General features: G+C 37.1%; 1 protein-coding gene across 2 annotated transcripts in view; it reads left to right on the top strand.

The window, feature by feature from the left end:
* EXO1 (exonuclease 1) overlaps positions 1–14,121 on the top strand; it is a 40,223-nt gene extending 26,102 nt beyond the window's left edge. The window contains exons 10-14 of one of the 2 annotated variants that reach the window (XM_046679345.1): positions 119–362; positions 4,737–5,298; positions 7,944–8,045; positions 10,633–10,826; positions 13,750–14,121. In XM_046679345.1, the coding sequence (XP_046535301.1) occupies positions 119–362; positions 4,737–5,298; positions 7,944–8,045; positions 10,633–10,826; positions 13,750–13,885 (1,238 nt within the window). In that variant the 3' untranslated portion in view covers positions 13,886–14,121. Of the gene's footprint in view, positions 1–115; positions 363–4,736; positions 5,299–7,943; positions 8,046–10,632; positions 10,827–13,749 lie in introns of both variants that reach the window. The other variant, XM_046679344.1, reaches the window with a different exon arrangement.
* Positions 14,122–20,345: the final 6,224 nt, after the last annotated feature.

Below are 20,345 nucleotides of genomic sequence, written 5' to 3'. Positions count from 1 at the left end.
AAATAAAAAAATAAGCCTTCATCTTTAGGACAAGGAGACATGAACTGTGAGGTTAAGTCCAAATCTCTAACTACACGTGAAACAAAGAGTTACAAATAATTTTGTTTTTATTTAGAAGAGCTGTCAGAAGATGATCTGTTGAGCCAATATTCTCTTTCATTTACAAAGAAGACCAAGAAAAATAGCTGTGAAAGTAATAAATCATGGAACTCTGCTGAAACGTCCCTGCCTGACCTGGTGGATGGAACTACTATTAAAAAAAGCTTAAGCACACCACCAACGACAAGAAATAAATTTGCAGCATTTTTACAGAGAAAAAACGAAGAAAGTGGTGCAGTTGTGGTTCCAGGGACCAGAAGCAGGTACACTTTATACCTACAGAATGTTGTCTGTCTATTGTATTATATACTCTTGATAGTTATTTTAATCGTCTTGAGTAAACATTGTGTCTAGTGGGGGATAGATGTAGGACCTGGCTCAATCCAGTTAGAGTCTTTATCACGGATTGCCTTAGTTCCACTGTTCCCTTGAGCTCCTGTTACTTCTATAGTCTCTCCATGCAGAACCAAGGTAACAATTCTAGACCCTAGTACATTTTTCATTAGAAGAATTCTTTTATTTTGGTGAGTCCTCCACTTCTTTGTTTCTACTGTTTTAGTTTCTTTAAAAGCTAAATACAATTTTGCAAAGTGCCTTTATAAATATATTTAAGTACAGATGACTAGTTCTAGTATTAATTGAGAACTTAGTACCATATTAGGTGCTGGGTTACAAAAATGAGACATAGTTTTTGTTCTTGAGAAGCTTGTAGTTTAGTTGGAAAAAGAGGTCCATAAACAAAATCTTTCCATACAGTGTGGTCAGTACAGTGACGAAAGCATCCTAAGCGTTCTGAGGGCATTAAAGGGTCATCTAATGCCGAGTCACTGATTGAGAAGGGTGAGCGGGGAGGGACGAGGGCTAGGTGCCATTACCTAGGTTTATATGCCCAGGAGGGAGAAGCAGATGAAGAATGGAACCAGGTGCCTTCCCAGTGGAGTCAGCAGCTTGGGCAGAGGCGTGGGGGTGAGCAACAGCATGGCGCATGGGGCAGCTACTCGCTGTTGATCACTGCTGTTTTTACTACCACCAGAATTTAAGATGGGGAAAGGATGCTGAGGGAGCAGAAATAAGCAGGAGGCCAGGTCATAGAAGGCTTTAAGCAAGCTACGGAACTTATAGTCTTGGGGGTGATGGGAAACCTTCAGAGGGTTTTAACCAGGGGATGGGTACGGCTTGACTCCTGGTTTGGATAGACCACGCTGAGCACACTGAAGAATGGACTGCAGACGGCCAGATGTGGATTAGAGAGGTCAGTGAGGCTGTTGCCATAGTCCCTGTGAGCAACGATGAGAATTTGAAGAGTCGGTATAACTTTGGGGTGCGGAATTTGGACCCTGGGAATGGACCACCTGGATTTAAATCCTGTCCTGTTTACTCATAGATGTTTGACTCGAGCAGGTAAACTTCTGGGGGCTTCACTTTCTTCTTTTTAAAAAATGGTGCTAACAACCTCAGGATCCTTGAGAGGATTAAGTTATTACTCTAAGTAGAGTGCCTAAAACAGTGCTTGAGAGAGGATACACACACACACTGAATAGCTCTTATTTCTTTGTCTGGATGGTGGCACCACAACCAGAAACAGGAAGTGTAAGTGTCAGAAGTTATTTAGGCGTGATATAGGAACTCTAAGAAAAGGAAAATTGATCAGCCCTGCTATTCCTCTAGAAGACTTAGAATGGATATTTTTTGTTTTTCAAGTTTATTAAACCAAGCTGCAGCCAGTTTTGTCTCATCATGATGGTGGGAGATGGGCATGCAGGAGTGAACGACTGGTGACCCCTAAGCCTCACTTCAGGTGGTGTTTCAAACCCCTCTCCCGTGAGTCTTCTCCTGTCGACTTTTCTCAAGGAAACAGTCGCAGTACAATTAAATGGTCATTTTGACTCTTCTTTTGCGAGTCACCCTCATTAAAGGTGCTTGTTAACAGTGGACTGATGAACAAGTAGGCTGCAGAAGATGGGAAATAGGGTTCTAGATGACATATGCTGATTAATAAGTTCTAGAAAGTCGACTTCCCTCGCTTGGAGAAATTTTTGGAACTTGTGTTTCATTTTTCCACTTGGGCGAAAATAGAGTTTCTTTTTTCTTTCTCTTAGTGTTTATCTGTTAATGAGAACACTGTCTCTACAGATCTTGCCTGTTTAGTCATTGTAGAAGCTTAATGAGCTCTCCGTCTGAGGCTGTATACAGCTGCTTTATGTAGTTTTGTTAGATGGTCCCCTAGTAAATTGTTCAGAGAGTGCAGTAAGACATGCTTGGAGAAACCATTTTTTCTCTGTCAGCTTCCTGTGAAATAATAATTGGGAGTAAGTCTTTGATGTATCATTTTCTGATCTGGGTTATATAGCAATATCTAATAATAACTAGATATTATTAAATTCATTTTCTTAGCTAATTTTCAAAGTTCTTTTTATGTGTTCGCTTATTCCTCATAACATTTTGAGATATTTAGATTTGGCGTTATTTTCTCATTTTGGGCTAAGAAATTGAGGCTCTGAGAGGTTAAGAAGCTTTCCAAGGGTCCTATAGTTAGTATTGATGATAAGAAAGAATCCTCGTCATAGTTGATGTGGTGGATTGAAGGGAGCACACAGTCTGATAGGCTAGGACTTAAATCCCCAGTCTGTCTTCTGGTGAGCTGCGTTATCTTTCACACGCCACTTAACTTCCCTGAGCATATTTCTTTAGAAAATGTGGACCATGGTATACGTAAGGCTGTTCTTAAGACTAGTAGGAGTTATGCATATCAAACACCCAGCACATTGCCCAGTCATTAATATATATGCAAGTATTCATTACCACCCCGTTCTTTTTAATATAAAGCAACAGGAGGTATTAAATATGCAGAAGATTGTCTCCAATCTGTCTGCATTTTTGCAAGTCTAAGTCTTCATTATATAGATACTTATCCTAGAAACATGCCAGTTTACTTTTTGAGATCTAGAAATATAAATATCAGTTGAGTAACACCACAGGCTGGTTGATTTTATGACCTTGCCACTGTCACTTCTCTTAGCGATGAAATAATACATGCGAAGATAATTGGAAAGCATAGGGGTTATTATTTACTTAAAAATGGATTATGTGATCAGATCTAGGAGCCCACTTTTCTGCTCAGTGAAGAACCTGGCAAGACCTTCCTTCCATGTTCTGCTTTTTTTCTGCCCTGTACCCACACACCTCAGCTAGGCATTTGATGAAAGGATAGAGAGGATTTCTGTTCCAGCATTTAGTAAATATTCTGTTTATCATCTTGGACTTGGACTAATGCTTATGAAGAAGGTAAGTTCTCTTTAAGTTTCATATTTATCATGTACTCTAGGATTCTGTTTTTCTCTTCTTTTTTTTTTTTAAGATTAGCCCTGAGCTAACATCTGCCCCCAGTCCTCCTCTTTTTGCTAAGGAAAACTGGCCCTGAGTTAACATCCATGCCCATCTTCCTCTATTTTATATGTGGGACGCCTTCCACAGCATGGCTTGACAAGCGGTGCATCGGTCTGCACCCGGCATCCGAACCAGCAAACCCAAGGCTGCCAAAGTGAAGCATGCGAACTTAACCACTGTGTCACCAGGCTGGCCCCTCTAGGATTTTCTTTTTAAAGCTAAAAACTCTCCTTGAATACAGCCTCCCCAATGATGGTACTGATGTTTCATTTGTAGTGGAGTGTTTTTAAGTGATTTATTGAAGCTGCTACACAGAATAAGTAATACTTCTTTAGTAGCATAGAATTTAATGATTGATGTGAAAGTCAACCTCAATATTTAAGATAGTGTAGTAGTTTATAGGATATATAAAGAGCTGATAGATTAGCATGCTACTATAAGTTCCCAGATGATTTGCTACTAGGAATTAAGCTAAGATGAGGGGCAAATGGTAATATCTTTCATTTTGCTTTTACAAAATAAGAGACAGTAGTTGTAAATTGTGCTTTCTGTTGCATATTTCCATATCTGTTCAAATATCTGACTGTCAGCCATGTGTTGGCCACTCTTTGAGGTACTGTGGAGGACACAAAGGCAAGGACAGTACCTTTCCTCAAGGAGCTTGTAGTCAAGGAATTAAAAAGGTTAGAGGAAAGCAAACCTATGTGATGATTAGGTATAGATGAAGCGCTCAAGTTCCAAGTACGTGTATGTATAGGTGACTGCTTTTAGAAAGTTCTGTCTTGGGCCGGCCTGGTGGTGCAGCGGTTAAGTTCACACGTTCCGCTTCTCAGCAGCCCGGGGTTCACTGGTTCTGATCCCGGGTGCGGACATGGCACAGCTTCGCAAGCCATGCTGTGATAGGCGTCCCACATATAAAGTAGAGGAAGATGGGCACGGATGTTAGCTCGGGGCCAGTCTTCCTCAGCAAAAAGAGGAGGGTTGGCAGTAGTTAGCTCAGTGCTAATCTTCCTCAAAAAAAGGAGTCTGTCTCCAAAGTCGGTGTGTAAATAAATTTCTAAATGTGGGAATGTTCGCATAATCAGAATTTAAACTCTCAAGATCTAGTTTGCCTTTATTTATGAAATTATGTAACTGTAAGACTTTTTTTTTTTTTTAAAGAAACTTTCATTTTTCCATTCTGAATTTTGTCACCTTTGTGAGAAAACTCTAAAATACTTAGGCATTCTTTCTGTTGTGTTTTTTGTTAGGTTTTTTTGCAATTCTCTGGAGTCCACTGATTGTGTATCAAAGACAGCAAGCAGCCAGCCTCTAGAGGAAGCCACTGTCACAGATAAGGAGACCAGTGTAAATAACTCGGATTGTCCAGATGGCCAGAGTCTGGTCGATAGGACTGTAGCGCCTAGCTCAAGTGATCAGATTCCGGATGAGGCAACTGGGACTGCTGATGATGAGGCTCAGTCTTCTGAAACCGACAAATTCACAAGGACCATTTCACCACCCGCTCTGGGAACACTCAGAAGTTGTTTTAGTTGGTCGGGCAGTCTTGGAGGTTTCTCGAGAACCCCGAGCCCCTCTCCACGCGCAGCACTGCAGCAGTTCCGCAGAAAGAGCGATCCCCTCACGCCTCTGCCTGCCGGTAATGAGACGTCTGAACCCTCTCAGTTAAAGAGCCAGGAGGCAGGTGATGAGCCTCAGCCCTCGCAGGAGGCGCGTTGGTCCTCACAGTCTCAGGAAAGCGTGGAACTGTCCCCACACAGTCTGAATGTATCAAGCCTTTCCCAGCCTTCTAGTAAGGATTCGGATTCAGAGGTACGTCACATTAGGAAGCCTTTGTTTTCAAATTCATGCGTAAGAGAAAATAGGATGTTTATCAGATAATTGAGGAAATTTTGCCTACGTTATGGAAATAATTGGCTGTCTTGATTTTTTCTTCTAGATCTTACTGTGTAGAAAGGTCACATTTTATTCATCAGAAGGACTTCTCTGTATCTTTCGTATTTTAAACTCTTGTCTGTTTACTGTAACTCTGTTTCTTGAATCACTATGTGTTCCATTGATAGGTATCTCAAGTTGTGGAACAGTTAAGACCTAAGCTGAAGAATAAGCTATGAAATGAAAAGTTGTTATAAATTTTACATTTAAATCCTTAATATTCTCTTGAATCCAGATAACATTTGAAACTTTATGAGAAATGGCCCTATTAATGTGAGGGTGTTTGTCTTAAATTTTAGTACTTTACAAATGTATTTTCGTTTACTCATCTTATTCTTGCTAAACTTCCCTTTCTAACAAAACAAAATAGTAATGCAGGTGATTTTATGTTATTCTCTTTTAAATTAATAAAAGCATCCTAACCATTTTTTCTTATTTATAAAATATCTCTTATTCTGACTTAAATAAAATCAAAGCTCCAAATAAGAACTGTTTATAAGACCCAGTGACATTATATTTTAAAATGACATAATAGCATAATAGCTTTCTTTAAATCTGAGTTATCTCAAATATTACCAATATAACATACTTTGTTTTATCTTTACCAACTATAAGTACCAAGTTGTAAGAACAATTTCAGCCTTGGTAATATTTGACAGAATTTTATGTCTCATAATCCTGAATACTGAACAGCATCTAATAAATCAGTATAGCTTATATTTACGAAAAGGAAAATATTTTGTTCAAATTCCCAAAGGAAACTTGAGTTGTATTGGACTCAAATTGAAGAAAAAAGCCAAGTTAAATGTAGAAGCAAATTTTCATTTGGAGAAAGCTGAAATCAGTTAATATATTCAAATACAAAATTTGTCCCATGGAGTGTTTTTTAAGTTTTAAGAGTATGCCAAACCAAATTTTTGCTTTTCTTTTTCCATTTCACTTGCTTTGCCTTCAGTTCATCCATACTGGTATAGAAGACTCTTTCTGTTTCTTTTAAGATGAGTCTCCTAAATTTTAGTGTCATCTTTTTTATTTTTCATCTCATACTGCATTTTCTCTGTAATGGGTCACCATTTGGGTACCACCACAGTTGCTTTCTCTTGAGCATCTTTCATAAAATCATCACCATCTATTTGTGAGGATACTTTTAGTCTCTTAAGCTCCTTTGGGGCATTCTTTTTCATTTTTCCAGCAGACATCTTCCTGTTTCACTTACTTTGTTAGCTTGTAGCCGTGTTTACGGAGAAGCCTTACCAGCTCACAGGCTCTGGGCTAGTCATGCTGGGCTAACTGTTTTTTATACTAATCAGTTATAGAAACATGAATCCTCTCCCCCCACCAAAAAAGCAAACTAACTAAACTTAACCAGGAATCATTCCTTAAGTCATCTCTTCCCATCAGATGTAGTGAATTCCTATTAGGATAAATGAGTTATTAATTCTCACAGAATTGGGACACTAACAGTTAACAAAAAGCTCTGTAGTCTTTCTTTGATTCAGAAAGTGTTTCAGAAAGTCACAGTGCCATTGGGGCATCATTTTGAATATCGGTTTTTACTGTGTGGTTCTGAAGAAAATGTTTCTCTGCGGACACTTCTGTTGTTGGTTCACTGAAAAGCAAGAGCTGTGGGGTCTGTGCGTGAGTTGATTGATGCTCTCTGAGGGGAATCACTCTTAGGATCTTACTCAGGAGTTTGAATTTAGGAAATGATTTAGCACGGAGTCACCACTGCTAGCTATGAGCCAGGAATAGTAGAGTTTTTGTAAGTTACAATCCAAATTTATAGAGTATTTTTCACTTTTGCGTTGTTTTTTAAGTGCATTCCAAGATAAATATTTTTTTTTAAAGTATGAAAAATGCAGAAATGTGAAGTCTTCTGAATTTCCATTCACTGTCCTTTATGTATTTGACTTTCATGGGAATCCAGATTATTCCGTCTATAGGAAAGTCTTCCATGGTGGGATTGGGGTACATAGGGTAGGTCTTAAAGTCATTGCGAAGGTAACTGCATTTGACACAATACTACCCTATTTCTTAAAAGTAGGCGCCTTTTTTCTCTTTAATGTTGAGCACGTTACGCAGTTAAAAGAGGAGATGTGGAACTCTCCTAGTTCAGCATTTTGTAGCTAGTAATGTACGGAAATTGTTAGCCAAGCGTGCAGTGATGTTACAGCAGGAGACTTGTCTTATCTGAGTCAGCATTTTGATGCTCCTGAGATGATTCAGAAAAGCTTCGATTTTAAATGCAGACTTTATGTTATACCATTTACTTCTCCAGGTAAAGCATCTGCTAGTATCTGCAGTGGGACTTGGAATGAAACTGGCAACATTCTTTCCACAGTAGATTCATTTTCTTTTATTCTATCCTGTGCTTTTTATACTTTCTTTTCTCAGAAATTACATTTTATTTACACTGATTTTTCTCATTTTACTTGTTTCATGTTTTGTTGAATATTAGTTGTCATTAAAATTCCATAGTAAAAATCTAATTTTATTTTATTTTTTGATCTGGGGGAATCTAGGAATCTGATTGCAGTTTTAAGTCAATTGGTAGTCAAGGTAATCAGAAATCCGAGCTACATTTATCTCATTTTTCGAAAAAAGACATGCTTCTAAGGAACAAGGTAAAACTTTTATTTAAATTTTTTTTAAGTTCAGAAGCACTGCATGCTTATTACCAGAAAATTAGAAATATAAGCAAAATTAAAATTCCCATATTCTTATTTACACAAAAAGGTTTACTTTCAAACCTTCTAGGACCGTGTTTGTGCTTAATTGTAGGTGTTTAAGTTGTGAAATCTGCTATTTTCTCTTACCGTATAAAGATCTTTCTCCATGTACTTATTATAGCATTACTTATAATGACTGTATACTATACCATTCTTTGGGTTCAGCTGATCCTCTTATGTTTGTCCTTTACCCTAAAAATGTTGTGCTGTAGCGAACACTACGGCCACTACAATGCGGAGCTGAAGTATTTGAGTACACGTTCTTGCTTATTTCGTAAGGATGAATTCCTTGGAGTGGGCTTACTGGTGCCAAGGCGTGTATGATTGAAAGCTTTGAAATATATTGTCAAAGGCCTTCTAGAGACTGTACCCAATAAGCCAGCTTTTTTTAATCAAAATGTATAAATATTTCTGTGACTGCATAGTGAAAGCTCGTAAGCTAAAGTATATTTTATATATTAAGTGGTCTTGCGCATCAATATGAAAACACTAATTCCTAACTTAAAAACAGGCAACGGACATGGACAGAGATCAAAAAAGAAAAAGTGCAAACTGTTAATTAATATATAAAAGCATGTTCAACCTCATTAGAAATCAAATAATGCAAATTAAAATAGTAAAATGTCTTACCCCTCAGATTTCCAAAAGATATTTTTAATGGTGCTCATTTTTATGAGGGTGTAGTGGGATGAATAATCACATACTTAAGAGAATACAAATTGCTCTGCCACTTGGAAAGCAATTTGAAAGAGTTCAAATAATTTAACCCAGTAAGTGCATTCTAGAACTTGAGCCTAAGGAAATAATGATAGTTTAAGTACAAGAAACCTTATTCCTGCCTTGGTTATAATAGTGAAAAATTGAAAATGATCTAAATATCTAAAAATAAAGGAGAGAATTATTAGATAGATTATTGGTGTTAGCTCTTAGCTGGTAGGAATGTAGGTGAATTTTTTTCTGTCCTTTTTTTCTATAGTAAGTGTATATTATTTTTCTTATATAAGTGAACTATATTTATAGTTATATTTATTTTTCTATTTTCAAAAGCATAAAAACTTTAAAATTTTTTCAATAAATGGTCTGCATATCCCTTTGAAAGAAGATCCCTATCTCATACTATATGAATATAAATCCCAAATATATTGAAGATATAAATATAAAATAAGTAAATAAAGATTATTTTTTAAATCTTTGAGTAGAAAGCCTTTGTCAAACGTGTCTTGGAAAGATGGCTGTGTTATTTTTGAATGAAAAGGAAAAACATAAGTAAAAATAAGTAGCACGATGTTTTTGTTTGCTTAAGTACTTAAAAATGCTCATGCACACGTGTATGTTTGTATAATCATAATAAAAAGACCAAAAAGATACCAAAATTATTTGCGTGATGGATAGGACTAGAGATGTAGAAAGTACTTACCCAAAAGGAATCGTGTCTAGACATTAAACCATCATCTTTTTATCATTCTATTACTATTCCCGCTCTGAGATTTGCATGGGCAGGGTTTTAACTGTCACGTCTGTTTTGGTGAAAATTCCTCACATGAACCTTCCCATTGGTCCCCAATATCCATCATTAGTACCTAAAATCAAACTCATCTTTTTTACCTCTAAAGCAGCTCTTCCCAGAACATTTTTCTTTTTCTTTGTTAGATAAAATTATATTATTCTCTTTGTCATTTAGTTTAAAAACCTTGGGATTGTCCTTTTTCTTTGTAACTACCAGCTTGATCCTTCTTCTGCAGGGGGTGAAGAAAAACCACCAAACGTCTATACCTATCCAAATTCTAGTGTTTCTCTTACATTGTCTTGTTTTTTGCTCTCTCCCTTTTTGCCATCACAACAGCCTAATTCAAGATTCATCTTTTGGGTATGAGCCTTCCCATTCTTTATACACCCTCTGCCAGATTCTTCCCTTTTAAAGCCTTGTTTTATATACTTCACTCTTACTATCCTAAAAAACAACAGAATTTTAATGGCTGCATATTTCCCACAGGATAAAAATCACCCCTTCAGTGAAATAACCTAAATGTCAGTAGGAATCTGTTTAAGTAAATTATGGCACATTTATACAGTGGAAGAACAGACAACCTGTTCAAAACAAAATTCAGTTCTACACGTGAAATGGAAAAATCTCTGAGATACGTTGTTCAGTAGAGTCAAGATATGTTAAGTGACAAAGACAGTTTTGTGTGTGTGAATGATCCAGTGGGTGCACAGGTAACTGGTCGCAGCGATTGCCTAGAGGCAGTGAGGAAAGGGAGACTCACTTTTCTGTTCTTTAGAGTTCTTGAATTTAGTGCCAGGGCGTGTATTACCTGTTAAAATTATTAGGATAATTTTTGTCGTAGACATTTATAAATAGCACAGTTTTGCACATTGCTTTATAGGTTATTTTCTCTTCCAGTGTATAGAGAGTAGTTTGAAATTAACTAAAGACAGTTGCTCTAACAGAATAGTATTAAAATGGGCATTTAATCTGCAGGTTCCTGGGCTGTATAAATCCAGTTCCGTGGACAATCTTTCTACTACCAAGATCAAACCTCTTGTGCGCGCCAGAGTCAGTGGGCTGAGCAAGAAACCAGCAAGCATCCAGAAGAGAAATCATCATGATGTGGAGAACAAGCCAGGGTTGCAGATAAAAATCAATGAGCTCTGGAAAAATTTTGGATTTAAAAAGTGAGTTACCTTGTCACTTATTCTAAAATAGGATAAATTATTTTTTTTATGTAATTTCAATCCCTTTCTCCCAACTCTTTCTATTTTCATGTGAATCAACTTATTTTCTTCTTACCCTGAGAGAATTATTTTCCTCTATTCCCTTTAGCTGATTCTTTGTGAGTATATTTAACTTCGATTTCTCTACTTTTTTTTGGTGGAAAGATGACAAACTGAAAAAACCTCAGTTCTCAGTCTGGCTTTGGGCTCTCTCTGTTATTAAGCAAATTACTTTTCCAGGCCTTGTAAGTGTCTCTGCTTTCTTTCTTTCTTCTCTTCTCTCTCGGATTATAATGAGAATAAAGTTGTTTTGGACATGGGGGTGGGAATGTAATGCCATGTCATTCTTCTGGATTTAAAGCAATTTGTTTCCCTAAATTATCACATCTAAAATGCGGAGGATCATTGAGTTTGTATGGTGAATTTGCCAGATTTCCAATGTATGCAGCAAAGACAATTTTAAAAGAATTGACTCTATATGTCTACATTTTTGAACCACAGTACTTCTTTTAGACTATATAATTAGCCACAGAGTAGCATCAATTTATAATTAATTTTCTTGTTCTTCTCCATAAAGCAAGTGTGCTAAGAATAAAAAGAAAGAAGAAAGAAAGAGCAGTTATGTGAGGTGATAGGGTTAAACCTTACTAACACAAATGTCACAATCAGACGAGATAGTATGAGTGTGAACACTTTGTAAAGAAGTAAGTGCTGGACAATTATTTTTTATTTTACATTGTGTAAAGTCTAGGATTAGACTATGTAACAGCAGTTCTCAAACTTTTTGCCTTCAGGAACGCTTTACACTCTTAAAAATTATTGAGGGCTCAAAAATACTTTGGTTTATGTGGGCTGTATCTGTCACATTTAACCATCTTAGAAATTAAAATGGACATTTTAAAAATATTTATTTTTAATTAACAATAAGCCCATTACATATTAAAATTGATATATTTTTACAAAAAATAGCTATGTTTTCCAAAGCAAAAAGTAAAAAGTGACGTTTTCTACATTTTTTGCTAATCTTTACTGTCTGGTTTAATAGAACTGAGCCGGATTCTTCTATCTGCTTCTGTGTTTGGTTGTTATATGTTGTTTGGTTGAAGTATATGAAGAAAATCTGGCCCCACACATATTTGTAGTTGGAAAATGTATATTTTAATAGCCTTTATACTTAATTATAAATTTTCCTCTTTGATACTACACCAAAATTCAGCAAGTGTTGGTCTCATTAAAGGTTAATTGCAACGTGGAATGTGAAGCTGTGTCGATTGGCTGTTCATACCCTGTTACACTGCAGTCCGTGGTCCACCCTGCACCAGGAGTACATCTTTTCTCGTACATGATTTTGTAACCTTGTGCTTTGGTCTTTTGGAAAATACTGGTTTATTGAGTTGTGCTTATCATCCACATGTTGACACATTTCATTTTACAATATAAAAAAACTACAGTCTTATCAACAAAGCCTTTAAGTATTGGGAAGCTGTCAAGTGGCAGATAGAAGTTTTCCAAAATTCTATTTTCACTTGAAAGCCTGAATTGTATCATTGGCGACAAATGCTGCTAGTTTGTTTTCTTTGAGGTAACCAACAGGCTCTCTCTTCATTTTAGAGAAGCCGTTTGCCAAATACCTAAATTTGATAACCATAGCATCACAGTGCTTTCACTTCAGATAACCATCATCCTACAGGATGCAACCGAAGTGCCCATGTGTGTTTCCCATTTTGTCACACAATATTAAGAAATTGAGAGGGTTGAGAGTTAATAAAATTAATGATTTTTACTGCTTCATCAAGAATGTTCTTAAGTGAGATGGACTTTTTCTTAAAAATTTTTTTGTGAGGAAGATTGTCGCTGAGCTAACATATATGCCAATCTTCCTCCTATTTTATGTGGGATGCCTCCACAGCATGGCTTGATGAGCAGTGCTAGGTCCATTCCTGGCGTCGAACCTGCAAACCCCAGGCTGCCGAAGCGGAGCATGTGAACTTAACTGCTACACCACTGGGTCAGCCCCAACTTTTTTTTTTTTTTAAGTGCAAGTACGTGGAGCTGGGGAATATGTGTACTGCTAGTGTTTCTTGTACAGTCTGGTGCTGCTGTCTTGATTCGTGCTAAGTTGCCAGCAGCTTCACTCAGTTCTGTTTTGAATCATCACTACAAACATCAGCCCAGTGGAAAAGGCAGATAAAGTCTAAATATTACTGTGAAAGTAGTTTTGCTCTTGCAAACCCCGTTTCAAGGGCCTTGGAAACTTTTAGGGGCCCAGGGACCATTCTTTGAGAACTGCTACTAGAGAGAAATTAAGGGCACAACAGGGGCTGGATGCAATCTTCCTCAAAAAAAAGGATGCAACGGTATTCTTCAGTGCCTTTTAGAAAAAAAGATTTACTGGTGTTGAAGTTTTGTTGATAGGAGATAGAATTACCTGTGTTAGCTTCATAATCAGATGAATTTTTATAGACTTAGAGCTCCCTTCCAGCAAAAAAAAAAAGGGAGAGAGAAGGAGGAGTGAAAGATAGGGCTTAAACATTTGCTCATGCTTCACTGATGTTGGTTCTTAGCTAGACTTGAGAAGAGCGCTAAGGAGAAAAGAACTAAAGTTTCCTTATTGGAATCATGCTGCCTTAGCTAATGTATATTTAGCAGTGGCCTAGCACCTCCTTTGAAAGGTGATTTAGAAGGCAGGAAGGAGTACTAGGAAGCAAAACTCACATTTTATTCTCGGAGGAGAACCTGAATGCGTCATAGAATGAAGTGAAACAGATTCTGCAGTAAAGGCTCTTATCCTCCTCATGTACCTGTATTTTGTCCAGGTAGATTATACTCTAATAATCACTACCCTAAAAACACCAAATTCATTTTAATATATTATATTTTGCAGAGATTCTGAAAAGCTTCCTTCCTGTAAGAAGCCCCTGTCTCCAGTCAAAGATAACATCCAACTGACTCCGGAAGCAGAAGACGATATATATAACAAATCTGAATGTACGCGTGTACAGAGAGCAATATTCCAATAAACTCAGGCAGCTGGGAGGCGGCTGCCCTCAGGAGAAGCCCTATCAATTTGAAGTCCTGTTTGGGAGTGAGGCATTTACCAGTATAAAAGATTTGTTCTTAGATCTATACCATTTTTTTAAGTAGAGTCCATTTTGTATATTAACTGTAATTGTTTATTTTGTTCAGCTTTTTATATTTTCATAAGAAGCTAACTAGAGAAGTAATCTTATCTTTGACAGTTCTTGGGAGTTTTAATGTTAATTGGGCAAGTCTCCTAGAATTTATAAAATCTACTCTAAGGATTTCTATAATGTTGTCAAGAGTGGTAAATGAAAAACCACAATTATGTAATCATTTTATCCTAAGGAAATTAATGTATTTCTCCAAGCTTTAAATTTTTCCACCTGCCTTTCCTGTCAATCTTTCAGGGTTGAATTGAAAATAAAGCTGCTGGGATAGGAGGGGTGGTGGGAAGGGATAAAGGTCATTGCACAAGTGGAACAGGGCCCTGTTATCCCTGAAGCGTTTGCTTGGGTTACCAACTGACAGTGAAGGAAAGTTTCTTTCAGCCTCACATAAAAGGAACTACTTACATCATTAATAGTCTCAAACTTCAAGATAGCCTTGGTTTTTCTTAATGTCTTTTTTGAAGTATGGGCTAAAAATCCTTGACATATGTTTAAAGCTGGTGTCCTGGGTGCACTGTAAGATACTGACGCGGCAGGATCTGTGATGTGTACACTCTGCAGAGAAACAGGCAGAGACCTGGAAAGGGAAGCAGGCAGACAAGTGAGATCTGACAGGAAGTGAAGGAGTTATAGAAAGGTGTCTGGGCTGCAGATGATAAAGGAAAGGGACCCGGCGTATGGTAATTTTTATGTGGGATTTTGTAGAGGATTCTTGGATAAAGAGGTCAGAATGGAACAAAAAACATAAAGCTGTAAGAAACAGCATAAAAATTTGAAAAGAAAAATTAAAGCCAGTCTGGAAAAGACCAAATCCAAAGAAGAAAAGCAAATTTGACTTCTCCATGAATGTTGTCTGCAAATGTCTATCTCCTCACCCGTTTCAAATGACAGAAAAGCAGTAAAACATACTGTAAATCCACAAAGGTTAGCAAGAAGAAGAGACATCAGGCAAGGCAACAGATGGGTAAGTGGTAAGTGATTTAGTGAAGAAATGACCATTCATTTCTCCAGGGACAGAATCCAACAACAGCCAAAAGTTTAGATGGGTTCCATAAATGGAGGCATCACGCAAGTTCCCCTGAAGCCAAGGGTTCCTGCAAAGCTGAAGCTGACAATGGGATTGGCTGAAAAACTTTAGAAAACAGCAGGAGAAAGAAAAAGGGAAGATGGCAGTAGTGCCAAGTGTTTCAGTCTCCAAATCCCATATAACAGCAACTGGATAGCAAAATCAAAAACCTATGGATGACACTGCAACAAATTAGGTGACATGGTGTCCTTACATCCTAAGTTATAAGTGGGTGAAGACAAGCCACCAACAGCCACAGGACCACAGGACGGTATTGGCCTCCATCCAGGAGAAGCAGAGGAAGGCAGCAGGGCGTCGAGGACCTAAGAACAGAACTTGCAGGAACCAGTGCAATATAGCAAGCCAAACTGGAAACAGCATTTGAAACCGGGAGGGGCTCGGCCCTTCCAATAGTGAGTGAGTGCAGGGGGCCCGGAGTAATGTCTGAAGGCTGAAGCGTCTAGTCCGTGTGAACTCTCAAAGCTGATGGGCCCAGTTTGCCAGGCTCTCTTCCAGGACTGCTTTTACTTGGGGAGTAAAATCAAAATTGAGCAGGAGACAAAGGAAGAGAAGGTTAAAATGCAACTGGAAGAAGGAACAGTTGACCAGGAAATCTCAGCAGAATGTCCTATTTTTGAACACAAAATAAAGCTCTGAAGTTCAAGAATTTCTATGAACCATGCTTCCTTCTCAATATTTAGGAAAACTAATTTTACTTTAAAAGAAACGACAGAAAAGTTTTTAGATCAATTGTTACAAAGTTATTTTAATTTTTTACAAAAAGCAGAATAAAGTCTCTACAGATGATAAAAATCTACCATGGCCCAAAGAGAAGATCAAAACTAGTCTATTTGAAATTGTGTTAAAAGATTTTAAGAAAATGATACAAGCTATACGGGATATTTAGAATAAGGAACAAAAGCAAACACTGCAATTAATGCCCTAAAAGAAATAGAAGGTAAAACAAAATGGAAAAAAGACTTCCAAAGATTAGAAAGTGACAAATATTGAAGATAGGGACAGAAGGTCCAATATACAGATAATAGGAGTCTTTGAAGGAAAAATAAAACACTAATTCCAGAAAACTCCTAATATAAAAAACCATTTGAAATAATATATATTTTTTTTTATTGAGGTAACTGGTTTATAACATTGTATAAATTTCAGGTGTACATCACTATATTTCAACTTCTGTATAGACTGCATCATGTTCACCACCAAAAGTCTACTTTCCATCCATCACGTAGACATGTGCTCCTTTAGCCCTTTCACTCTCTCACCCCCTTCCCCTCTGGCAACCACCAATCTGTCCTCCATATCTGTGTGTGTTTATCTTCCACATATAAGTGAAATCATACAGTATTTGGCTTTGTCTGACTTCACTTAGCATAATACCCTCAGGGTCCATCTATGTTGTTGCAAATGGCAAGATTTCATTTTTTTATGGCTGAGTAGTATTCCATTGTATATATACACCATATCTTTATCTGTTCATCCATCGACAGGCACTTAGGTGGCTTCCAACTCTTGGCTATTGTGAATAATGCTGCAGTGAACATAGTGGGGCATGTATCTTTTTTAACTAGTGTTTTCATGTTCTTTGGATAAATACCCAGAAGTAGGATAGCTGAATTATATGGTGTTTCTGTTTTTAATTTTTTGAGGAATCCCCATACTGTTTTCCATAGTCTTGCCAATTTATATCCCCACCAGCAGTGTAAGGGGGGTTCTCTTTTCTCCACGTTCTCTCCAATACTTGTTGTTTCTTCCTCCTCTTCTCCTTTTTTTTTTTTTTTGGAGGAAGATTAGCCCTGAGATAACATCTGCCAATCCTCTTTTTGCTGAGGAAGACTGGCCCTGAGCTAAGATCTGTGCCCATCTTCCTGCACTTTATATGTGGGACACCTAGCACAGCATGGCTCGCGACAAGTGGTGCCATGTCCACACCCAGCATCCAAACCAGGAACCCGAGGCCGTAGAAGTGGAACATGTGCACTTAACCGCAGCGTCATTGGGCCGGCCCTCTTATCTTTTTAATAACAGCCATTCTGATAGTCATGTGATGATACTGTCGTTTTGATTTGCATTTCCCTAATAATTAAGAGACGTTGAACGTCTTTTCATGTGCCTGTTGGCCGTCTTTATATCTTTGGAAAAGTGCCTGTTTTTATCCTCTGCCCGTTTTTTGATCAGGTTGCTGGGGTTTTTTCTTCAGTTCTAGGACTTTGTATATCTTGGATGTTAACCTCTTATCAGATATGTGGTTTGCAAATGTGTTCTCCCATTTGGTAGACTGTCTTCATTTTGTTGATGGTTTCCTTTGCTATATAGAAGCTTTTTACTTTGATGTAGTTGCATTTGTTTTTTGTTGTTGTTGTTTCCCTTGCCTAAGGGAACATATTCAAAAAGATACTGCTAAGACTGATGTCAAAGAGCATACAGGCTGTGTTTTCTTCTAGGCATCTTATGGTTTGAGGTCTTTAATCCATTTGAGTTAGTTTTTGTGTATGGTGTAAGATAATGGATTTCTTTCATTCTTTTGCATGTGGCTGTCCAGTTTTCTTTTTTTTATTTTATTATTTTTTTTTTTTGAGAAAGATTAGCTCTGAGCTAACTGCTGCCAATCCTCCTCTTTTTGCTGAGGAAGACTGGCCCTGAGCTAACACCCGTGCCCATCCTGCACTTTATATGTGGGACACCTACCACAGCATGGCTTTTGCCAAGCAGTGCCATGTCCGCACCCAGGATCTGAACCGGTGAACCCTGGACCACTAAAGTGGAATGTGCGAACTTAACCACTGGGCCACCAGGCCAGCCCTGTCCAGTTTTCCCAACACCATTTATTGAAGAGACTTTCCTTTCTCCATTGCACGTTCTTGACTTCTTTGTCAAAGATTAGCTTTCCATAGATGTGTGGCTTTATTTCTGAGCTCTCGATTCTGCTCCATTGGTCTGTGTGTCTGCTTTTGTGCCAGTACTGTGCTGTTTTGATTGCTATAGCTTTGTGGTATATCTTGAAGTTGGGGATTGTGTACCTCAGCTTTGTTCTTTTTTCTCAAGATTGCTTTGGCTAGTCAGGGTCTTGTTGTTCCATATAAATTTTAGGGTTCTTTGTTCTATTTCTGTGAATAATGTTGAGATTCTGATTTGGGTTGTGTTGAATCTGTAGATCATTTTAGGTAATAATATGAACATTTTAACTATGTTGATTCTTCCAATCCATGAGCAAAGAATATCTTTCCATTTCTTCATATCTTTGATTTCTTTGAACAGTGTCTTATAGTTTTCAGTGTACAAATCTTTCACATCCTTGGTTAAATTTATTTCTAGCTATTTATTCTTTTTTTGTTGTGATTGTAAATGGGGTTGTATTCTTGATTTGTCTTTCTGTTAGTTCGTTGTTAGGGTATAGAAACACAGTTGATTTTTGTATGTTGATTTTGTACCATGCAACTTTACCATATTCATTAGTTATTTCTAATTGTTTTTTGATGGATTCTTTAAGGTGTTCTATATATAAAATCGTGTCATCTGCAAATAGTGACGGTTTTATTTACTTTCCAATTTAGGTACCTCTTATTTCTTTCTTTTTTCTTTTTTTTTTTCTTTTTTGGCCTTATTGCTCTGACTGGGACTTCCAATACTATGTTGAATAAGAGTGGTGAGAGTAGGCACCATTGTCCTGTTCCTGTTCTTGGAGCAATAGCTTTCATTTTTTTCCCGTTGAGTATGATGTTGACTGTGGGTTTGTTGCCTTTATTATGTTGAGGTACTTTCCTTCTATGCCCATATTACTGAGATTTTTTACCATAAAGGGATATTGAATCTTGTCAAATGCTTTCCATGCGTCTGTTGAGATGGTCATGTGATTTTTATTCTTCATTTTGTAAATGTGGTGTATCACGTTGATTGATTTGTGGATGTTGAACCATCCCTGCATCCCTGGAATAAATCCCACTTGGTCATGGTGTATGATCCATTTAATGTATTGTTGTATTCAATTTGCTAATATTTTGTTGAGGATTTTTACATCTGTGTTCATCAGTGATATTGACCTGTAATATTTCTTTTTGTGTTGTCCTTGTCTGATTTTGATATCAGGGTAGTGTTGGCCTTGTAAAATGAGTTGGGAAGCATCCTGTCATCTTCAGTTTTTTGGAAGACTTCAAGAAGGATAGATATTAAATCTGCTTTGAATGTTTGGTAGAATTCACCAGAGAAACAATCTGGTCCTGGACTTTTGTTTTGGAGGAGGTTTTTGATCACTATTTCAACCCCTTTACTAGTGATTGATCTATTCAGATTCCCTATTTCTTCTTGATTCAGTTTTGGGAAGTTGTATGATTCTAAGAATTTATTTCTTCTAGGTTATCCAATTTGTTGGCATATAGCTTTTCATAGTATTCTCTTATAATCCTTTGTATTTCTGTGATATCCCTTGTAATTTCTTGTCTTTCATTTCTGATTTTAGTTATTTGAGACTGCTCTCTTTTTTTCTTAGTCTAGCTAAGGGTTTGTCAGTTTTGTTTATCTTTTCGAAGAACCAGCTTTTAGTTTTAGTCATCTTTTCTATTGTCTTTTTGTCTCTATTTCATTTATTTCTACTATGATTTTAATTGTTTCCTTTTTTACTGACTTTGGGCTTTGTTCTTTTTCTAGTTCTTTTAGGTATACTGTTAGATTTTTTATTTGAGATTTTTCTTGTCTCTTGAGATATGCCTGTATTGCTGTAAACTTCCCTCTTAGTACCACTTTTGCTGCATCCCATATATTTTGTTTTCATTTGCATTTGTTTCTGGGTATTTTTTTATTTCTTCATTGATCCAATGATTATTCAGCAGCATATTATTTATTCTCCACGTATTTGTGACTTTTCCAGCTTTCTTCTTGTATTTGGTTTCTAGTTTCATTACATTGTGGTCAGAAAAGATGTTTGATATGATTTCAGTCTTAAATTTGTTGAAACTTGTTTTGTTTCCCAACATATGGTTTATCTTTGGGAATGTTCCATGTACACTTGATGATAATGTATATTCTGCTGCTTTTTGATGGCATGTTCTGTATATATCTATTAAGGACATCTGCTCTAGTATTTCATTTAAGGCCAGTGTTTCCTTGTTGCTTCTCTGGATGATCTATCCATTGATGTTAGTGAGGTATTAAAGTCCCCTATTATTATTACGTTGCTGTCTATTTCTCCTTTTAGGTCTGTTAATAGTTGCTTTA

The sequence above is a fragment of the Equus quagga genome, chromosome 12, assembly GCF_021613505.1.
Source record: "Equus quagga isolate Etosha38 chromosome 12, UCLA_HA_Equagga_1.0, whole genome shotgun sequence".
NCBI classification, from domain to species: Eukaryota; Metazoa; Chordata; class Mammalia; order Perissodactyla; family Equidae; genus Equus; species Equus quagga.
This window is presented reverse-complemented; position numbering and strand designations above follow the sequence as displayed.